Source organism: Austrofundulus limnaeus, unplaced genomic scaffold (assembly GCF_001266775.1).
Source record: "Austrofundulus limnaeus strain Quisiro unplaced genomic scaffold, Austrofundulus_limnaeus-1.0 Scaffold335, whole genome shotgun sequence".
NCBI classification, from domain to species: Eukaryota; Metazoa; Chordata; class Actinopteri; order Cyprinodontiformes; family Rivulidae; genus Austrofundulus; species Austrofundulus limnaeus.
The window spans coordinates 652,699-662,493 of record NW_013952737.1 but is presented as its reverse complement, the minus strand read 5'-3'; the positions used below and the strand labels follow the sequence as shown (position 1 = coordinate 662,493).

Here is a 9,795-nt window from a genome sequence, read left to right as displayed (position 1 = left end):
TATCTGCAGCTGTAGCGAAAAATAAATGTTTCATTTGGACAGATGGCAATAGAAAAGACCAGAGCAGCCTTATAGTTTAATAAAACTTGTAATTTTCAACTGTGTTTAATGTTACAATAAAATGTTACAAATGTAGAGAAAAATAGCAATTACATCTGGAAACGGTTTAAAGTTTGAAGTTGATTTATAAGGACACAACTCATTTTACGATCATACAGAAGAAGCAAGGTGACCTTTCGTTCATTAATAAGAGTTTATCATGTTACAGAAAACACATATGAGTCCAGCTAGAGATAAATTTATGTTGGACAAATAAATGGAAAATACAAAATTTATGAAATTGTGTAAAATACATGAAATTAAATACAAAGAAGCAACTGAAATTTGCTTAACAGCTGTTGATCTGCTGTTCATCAAAGATTAAAAGGTTTTTAGAAACAGAGAGCAGTTCAGAGCCGACTCAGGTCAGATATTTATTGTGTCAGTCTAATCCTGCATCAATTCAGAGAACATCAATTATTGGATCAAATTACAAGGAAATAATCTTAGGCATTTTAAAGTCATGTTGGGAAATAATAAAGAGGGAAGCAAGAGGTTTTGGATGATCAACCAGATGTTCACATAAACTATGTATGCTACTGACTGCAAAAGTAGATTCAACTCTCATGAAGAAGAAAAAAATAAAGATTCATTTTTAGTTTATACACAGTGAACATGATACAGGAAACATTCAACATTGTGAAAAAAGTAAAAGTTATTTAATATGTCAGAGATGGACAGAGAATTTAGACAGACAGAAAGATAGTATTGTAAATATACATGAGAAAAAATCTGAAAGCAAAAGAAGGCCTTTTCCAACTCTGATTACATTTCTAAAAAAACAATATGACAAGGACAACACTAACTTTTCAAACTAGTAGGTGGTGGTAAAACTGACAATAAACCCCTTGAAGAAGAAAGAGAAGCCTGATTCACCCACAGGAGCATTATTGGTAGAGATGGTAAAATCACCACTAAACATTAGAAGAGAGCAATTAGCATTAAATTACTGGTCATGAACAAAATCATCCAACTAAAGAAATATTACAAACATGCTGGGAAAAAGAAAAAAAATGGGACAAAAAGTTTTGGTTGGATCATAAATCAGAAAACAACAGAAATTCAAATCAACAACATGAATACCAGTCCAACAGTACCAATACCAATCATACATGGTTATTAACAGAACCAACTGTAGATTTAAAATTATCAGGGGAAAAAAGGAAATAAAAATAATACAAACTCAAATTTAGGTATAGAATACATAAATCAGTATTATGGATATATAAAAATATATACAGATGCATCAAAGGATACAGACGATCGAGTCGGGGCAGCATTTATTGTACCAGAATTATGAGTAAAACTAGGGAAAAGGATTAGTGACAAAATATCAGTACACTCAGGAGAAATGATCACAATATTACTCACAGGTCAATGGATTGAGGATAATAAACCACTCAGACCAATAATTTGTTCAGATTCCAGCTCTTCATTACTCAGTTTAAAAAACATAATGGTTCAGAAAGCAGGCCAGACATATTAATAGAAATAAAACAAACACTATACAGGATTAAAATGATGGGACTAGTAGTAATTTTTCTATGGATACCAGCACACACAGGAATAAGAGGAAATGAAAAAGCAGACAAAATAGCAAAACAGGCTACCAAAAGCAATGTAGTTGAAATAGAAATAAAATTCAGTAAAACAGAAATTAAAAATATCATAAAACTAAAAATGAGAGAAAAATTGCAACAACAGTGGGAGGAAGAAAGAACAGGGAGATGGTTTTATAGAATTCAACGGAAAACAGGAGAAGTGAGGAACTGGAAGAAACAGAAGGGAGGAAACAGTTATATCAAGGCTCAGATTAGGACATGCAGGGTTAAACAAAACATTATTGGAAAACATAATACAGGAAAATGTGAGTACTGTGGAGAAGACGAGGACAGAGAACATGTTGCCATACATACAACATACATTGCCAAAAATACAGAAATGAAAGAATTAAATTAACAGACTTAATGAAGTGAAAATAAGGTTGGACTTTATAGAAATATTATGAGGGAATTCTAAATCTGAAAGTACTCTCGAATTATTACAGTACTTGAAACAGACTCACTTGTTTGAAAAAATATAGGTGGTTTTGTTTTGTTTTGGCGTTAATCCAGTCCACGCTTCATGTCAGTAGGTGGCGGTAATGCACCTTACAGTTGTAGGGCTCTGAAACATACTAAAGAGAGAAAGAGAGAGAGAGAAGCCTGATTGGTTGAACTTTTTTGTGACGTCACAAAAACTTCCGCCTGCCTCCCTGGTCCAGTTCAACATGGCGGCGGTAGATGTCATTGTGGACGGGTTAGTGAGTCTTCGGAGGAGACTGGCTCTCAGACAGAACCTCCCCTGGTTCTTCTTAGTCTTCTCCGTGGTGGGCTCAGTTCTCAAAGACCTGGACCTGGTCCCTCAGTCTTATTTCAGCAGCAGCAAAAACGTCCTGAACGTGTAAGTAGAGCCGAAGTTTTAGCTGTTGTGACGTCGTGTCCGTACCTGCACACACCTGAGTTCACCTGCTCAGATTAACCGGTGAACTCAAAGAAAACGGATTTATCTTACTTTTATCTGGCAGGGCGGGAAAAGTGTAGGTCAAAGGCCAACTTCTAATCAAGTCTTTAGGTTTTTTAAGTTTCTGTAATTACTGTAAATTAACAGTTTATTAGATTTATGTTAGTGAAGAACAAACAAATCTGTTGGTTCTCTTGTTAAAGACGAAGAAAATCATGCAGAGGTTATTAGAATGTTCTGAAAATAACAAAAGTAACAAATATATAAATGTCAAAGTAATCATCTTATAAACTTTAACATAATTATTTTAAAAACTTTGTCTCCAGACCTGTGGATTTTAATCTTCTGAATAATCAGAGCAGCTTTATTTCTGTTTACATTATTACTGTTTATTTCTTTTATTGAAAATACACATTTAATATATGTTACAGGTAAATGTTAGTTTATTTTCCTTACCTGTTTGTCAGTAGTTTGATAATGTACCCATGTTTAGTTTGTAGTTAATTGAACTTATAAAGGAGCATATAAACCAGATGCAGTTTGAGAGTCTTGAAAAACTGTCTTAAATGAAAACAGCAGCAGCATAATAANCTGCTAACCCTGCCGATTTTGCTAATTCTGCTGATGCTGCTAACTCTGCTGATGCTGCTAATGCTGCAGATACTGCTAACCCTGATCTTGCTGCTAACCCTGTAGATACTGCTAACCCTGCTGTTGCTGCTAATCCTGCTGATGCTGCTAACTCTGCTGATGCTGCTAATACTGCTGATGCTGCTAATTCTGCTGATGTTGCTAACCATGTTGATGCTGCTAACACTGCTAACCCTGCTGATGCTGCTAACTCTGTTGATGCTACTAACACTGCTAACCCTGCTGATGCTGCTAACTCTGCTGATGCTGCTAACCCTGTTGATGCTGCTAATTCTGCTGATGTTGCTAACCATGTTGATGCTGCTAACACTGCTAACCCTTCTGATGCTGCTAACTTATTTTGATGCTACTAACACTGCTAACCCTGCTGATGCTGCTAACTCTGCTGATGCTGCTAACCCTGTTGATGCTGCTAACTCTGCTGATGCTGGTGATGCTGCTAATTCTGCTGATGCTGCTAACTTTGCTGATGCTGATAATGCTGCTAACTCTGCTAATGCTGTTAATTCTGCTGATGCTGCTTACTCTGCTGATGCTGCTAATGCTGCTAACTCTGTTGATGCTGCTAATGCTACTAATTCTGCTGATGCTGCTAACTCTGCAGATGTTGCAAATGCTGCTAACTCTGCTGATGCTGCTAACTCTGCTGATGCTGCTAACTCTGCTGATGCTGCTAATTCTGCTGATGCTGCTAATGCTGCTAACTCTGCTGATGCTGCTAACTCTGTTGATGCTGCTAATGCTGCTAACTCTGCTGATGCTGCTAACCCTGCTGATGCTGCTAATGCTGCTAAATCTGCTGATGCTGCTAACCCTGCTGATGCTGCTAACACTGCTGATGCTGCTAACACTGCTGATGCTGCTAACGCTGCTAACCCTGTTGATGCTGCTAACTCTGCTGATCCTGCTAACTCTGCTGATGCTGCTCACTCTTTTGATGCTGCTCACTCTGCTGATGCTGCTAACTGTGCTGATCCTGCTAACTCTGCTGATGCTGCTCACTCTGCTGATGCTGCTAACTCTGCTGATGCTGCTCACTCTGCTGATGCTGCTCACTCTGCTGATGCTGCTAACCCTGCTGATGTTGCTAATTCTGCTGATGCTGCTAACCCTGCAGATAATGCTAAACCTGCTCTTGCTGCTAACCCTGCAGATACTGCTAACCCTGCTGTTGCTGCTAATCCTGCTGATGCTGCTAACTCTGCTGATGCTGCTCACTCTGCTGATGCTGCTAATGCTGCTAACTCTGCTGATGTTGCTAATGTTGCTAACTGTGCTGATGCTGATAACTCTTCCCTACAGGACATGAAGCTTGCAGTTGCAGCCAGTGTCTGAGCTGCACTTCAAGCTGCCAGACCACAGGAACCATCCATACTGTTTTCAATTAACATACTTTAAATTTTAAATACCATCTTCATCAGTGTTAGCAGTAGGCTATTAGCAGAGTTCGCAGTGTCTATTGTCTCAGGATGATGATGTCATAACAAGAGCCAAGCACCAACCAGCTGCTTTCCATTCAGAAATACTAAAATGTAAACTTCAAAATTTTATTTTAACTTTCGCACTTAGATTTAGAATTCAATGTTTACATTTAACATTTAAATTCAAGTTTTAGTGAAAAATAGAAAATTATAACAACAGTGACCTAAACAACAATAAAATATTAATGGAAAATGTTTCACTTGAAATTTACACTCAGAAAGTGAGCTAAAACATGAAAATGCATTTTTAACATTTAACAGCTTGTGTTGGGATCAGGCTCAGCTACACATCAGGTTTTAGCTCAATATCTGTAWAAAGCATGAGATGTTTTRCTGACAAACAAACGTTTTATTTCTGATCTGTTGCCTTTTAGAAGCAATAACAAAACACTGTTCATAAATGTAAAAAGAAATACATTTATTGGCCTCTTTTTTAATAAAACACTACAACATGAACAGCAGTTGACTCTTATTACAGTCTGTGAAATGTAAATGTTGCTACATTTTGCAGGAGTTGTGCTGTGCACAGGGTTCACACGCTGCAGGTGCTGCTGAAACTGTGGCCCATAAAAGCTGCATTAGTGTCTGGTTTTATAGCACAGAAAGTCTCCGATGGCTGAGTTGGGAGATGTTATTATAGGTGGAACACAGGACAGAAAATTTCCTGCACCGACAGTGAACAAACACGAGCTGTAGATGCTCGGCATCACGGCTGATTTACAGCTTCATTAATGGTCAGAGAAACAAACACAGAGCCATGAATTAAACACGCTCACCGTGGGAATGAACCGCTAAACTGCAATATTTTGCAAACAAGACTGACAGAATAATCTGCAGGACTACAGCACAGAATGAGCTGAGCCTCGAAGTGTCAGCTGACTGAAGTATTCACTTTATTTTTTCTGTTGTTTTTATTAAAATGTAGGCAAATGAACGTGGTGTCGGTGTGTTCAAGACTCCCTTAGCAAAAAGTAGTACATGCAAGTATCCATTACTACGCTATTTTTAAACTAAAAAAGTAAAAATAAAAGAGTATACTTCCTGTTTACTTTTTATGTGCTTACATGAGATATACTTGACCCAGTTTATCTTACACTATACTCGGCTTGTACTAAACATAAACAAAAAGTTTAAGTATACTTAATCTATACTGTTTATACTTTTGACCAATATAAACGTTAGTAGTACACAGAAAGTACATTTTCAAACAGACTGGTTTATTTGTTTGTTTATTTTATTTTACAGATTAAACTAGAAGTATACTTAGAAGACTACTTTCAGGAAATACACTTTACACTTTAGTATGCTTCATGATATGTACTTAAATTATATTTATTTTTGGTAAGTTTATAAACTTAAATAGACTTTACGGCAGTATACGTAATGTATACTTTTTATAAACAAACAAAAAGGTCCCAATTTAGTACAAATGAGTATTAAATTATTATACTTAAGAATCAGCTTTATTGTCACACACAACATCAAAGATGCAATGCAGAACAAAATTACAGCTCCTGTTATTTACACATTGCAACTTGCTTGTACACTTGAAATTTTACTCAGGTATACTTATTAAAATGAACTTCAAGTATATTGCTTTTTGCTAAGGGCTGTTAAAATCCTCTGGTTCTCTCCAGCTGGATGAACAGACAGTTCACGATGAGCTTCTGACAAATATAAGTATTAGAGAGAATCATTTCTTCTAGAGAATTTGTTTCTTTCTGGTTCTTCACCTGATGTTTTTACTCTCAGAACAGCTGAAAGTTTCCCTCAAACAGCTGCACAGTAAATGTGCTAATTATTAGTGTTTATTAATGTTTGTTTTGAGCTATGAAAGATTTTTGTGTTCATGTGTGGTGCAGCAGCACAAACTGGAACTGCTGGATCTGTTGTTTCTCAGACAAAAGACAAAAAGCCAGTGGTTATACAACAAACACTTCAACCTAAACTTCACCTAACACATTATAACAATTTTGTTACTATTTGGAGTCACTGTCTGTTAGCAAAATATTTCATGACTCAGTGAAAGAAAGTAATCAGTGTTTATCTGTCAGTTTTACAGACTAGCTAATATTCTAAAATTTAATGTGATGGCAGTATGAACTTCATTATAATGTGTCCATGAGCATGAGATATTTTACTCACAGGCAGACAGATGAACACACACACACACACACACACACACACACACACACACACACACACACACACACACNCTGCTGATGCTGCTAACTCTGCTGATGCTGCTGATGCTGCTAACCCTGCTGATGCTGCTAACCCTGCTGATGCTGCTGACCCTGCTGATGCTGCTAACATTGCTAACTCTGATGATGCTGCTAACGTTGCTAACTCTGCTGATGCTACTAATGCTGCTAACTCTGCAGATGCTGCTAAAGCTGCTAAATCTGCAGATGCTGCTAACACTGCTAACGCTGCAGATGCTGCTAACGCTGCTAACTCTGCAGATGCTGCTAACATTGCTAACTCTGCTGATGCTGCTAATGATGCTAACTCTGCTGATGCTGCTAACGCTGCTAACTCTGCTGATGCTGCTAACGCTGCTAACTCTGCTGATGCTTCTAACGCTGCTAACTCTGCTGATGCTGCTAACACTGCTAACTCTGCTGATGTTGCTAACTGTGCTGATGCTGATAACTCTTCCCTACAGGACATGAAGCTTGCAGTTGCAGCCAGTGTCTGAGCTGCACTTCAAGCTGCCGGACCACAGGAACCATCCATACTGTTTTCAATTAACATACTTTAAATTTTAAATACCATCTTCATCAGTGTTAGCAGTAGGCTATTAGCAGAGTTCGCAGTGTCTATTGTCTCAGGATGATGATGTCATAACAAGAGCCAAGCACCAACCAGCTGCTTTCCATTCAGAAATACTAAAATGTAAACTTCAAAATTTTATTTTAACTTTCGCACTTAGATTTAGAATTCAATGTTTACATTTAACATTTAAATTCAAGTTTTAGTGAAAAATAGAAAATTATAACAACAGTGACCTAAACAACAATAAAATATTAATGGAAAATGTTTCACTTGAAATTTACACTCAGAAAGTGAGCTAAAACATGAAAATGCATTTTTAACATTTAACAGCTTGTGTTGGGATCAGGCTCAGCTACACATCAGGTTTTAGCTCAATATCTGTAWAAAGCATGAGATGTTTTRCTGACAAACAAACGTTTTATTTCTGATCTGTTGCCTTTTAGAAGCAATAACAAAACACTGTTCATAAATGTAAAAAGAAATACATTTATTGGCCTCTTTTTTAATAAAACACTACAACATGAACAGCAGTTGACTCTTATTACAGTCTGTGAAATGTAAATGTTGCTACATTTTGCAGGAGTTGTGCTGTGCACAGGGTTCACACGCTGCAGGTGCTGCTGAAACTGTGGCCCATAAAAGCTGCATTAGTGTCTGGTTTTATAGCACAGAAAGTCTCCGATGGCTGAGTTGGGAGATGTTATTATAGGTGGAACACAGGACAGAAAATTTCCTGCACCGACAGTGAACAAACACGAGCTGTAGATGCTCGGCATCACGGCTGATTTACAGCTTCATTAATGGTCAGAGAAACAAACACAGAGCCATGAATTAAACACGCTCACCGTGGGAATGAACCGCTAAACTGCAATATTTTGCAAACAAGACTGACAGAATAATCTGCAGGACTACAGCACAGAATGAGCTGAGCCTCGAAGTGTCAGCTGACTGAAGTATTCACTTTATTTTTTCTGTTGTTTTTATTAAAATGTAGGCAAATGAACGTGGTGTCGGTGTGTTCAAGACTCCCTTAGCAAAAAGTAGTACATGCAAGTATCCATTACTACGCTATTTTTAAACTAAAAAAGTAAAAATAAAAGAGTATACTTCCTGTTTACTTTTTATGTGCTTACATGAGATATACTTGACCCAGTTTATCTTACACTATACTCGGCTTGTACTAAACATAAACAAAAAGTTTAAGTATACTTAATCTATACTGTTTATACTTTTGACCAATATAAACGTTAGTAGTACACAGAAAGTACATTTTCAAACAGACTGGTTTATTTGTTTGTTTATTTTATTTTACAGATTAAACTAGAAGTATACTTAGAAGACTACTTTCAGGAAATACACTTTACACTTTAGTATGCTTCATGATATGTACTTAAATTATATTTATTTTTGGTAAGTTTATAAACTTAAATAGACTTTACGGCAGTATACGTAATGTATACTTTTTATAAACAAACAAAAAGGTCCCAATTTAGTACAAATGAGTATTAAATTATTATACTTAAGAATCAGCTTTATTGTCACACACAACATCAAAGATGCAATGCAGAACAAAATTACAGCTCCTGTTATTTACACATTGCAACTTGCTTGTACACTTGAAATTTTACTCAGGTATACTTATTAAAATGAACTTCAAGTATATTGCTTTTTGCTAAGGGCTGTTAAAATCCTCTGGTTCTCTCCAGCTGGATGAACAGACAGTTCACGATGAGCTTCTGACAAATATAAGTATTAGAGAGAATCATTTCTTCTAGAGAATTTGTTTCTTTCTGGTTCTTCACCTGATGTTTTTACTCTCAGAACAGCTGAAAGTTTCCCTCAAACAGCTGCACAGTAAATGTGCTAATTATTAGTGTTTATTAATGTTTGTTTTGAGCTATGAAAGATTTTTGTGTTCATGTGTGGTGCAGCAGCACAAACTGGAACTGCTGGATCTGTTGTTTCTCAGACAAAAGACAAAAAGCCAGTGGTTATACAACAAACACTTCAACCTAAACTTCACCTAACACATTATAACAATTTTGTTACTATTTGGAGTCACTGTCTGTTAGCAAAATATTTCATGACTCAGTGAAAGAAAGTAATCAGTGTTTATCTGTCAGTTTTACAGACTAGCTAATATTCTAAAATTTAATGTGATGGCAGTATGAACTTCATTATAATGTGTCCATGAGCATGAGATATTTTACTCACAGGCAGACAGATGAACACACACACACACACACACACACACACACACACACACACACACACACACACACAC

At 36.7% G+C, this 9,795-nt stretch overlaps 1 protein-coding gene across 1 annotated transcript in view; it reads left to right on the top strand.

Annotated features, from left to right (window-relative positions):
* The first annotated feature begins 2,329 nt into the window (after nt 1-2,329).
* The window catches only part of fitm2 (fat storage inducing transmembrane protein 2), a 16,460-nt gene continuing 8,994 nt past the window's right edge, over nt 2,330-9,795 (top strand). The window contains exon 1 of the mRNA XM_014022563.1: nt 2,330-2,541. Coding sequence (XP_013878017.1) covers nt 2,369-2,541 — 173 coding nt within the window. The 5' untranslated portion in view covers nt 2,330-2,368. The remainder of the gene's footprint in view (nt 2,542-9,795) is intronic.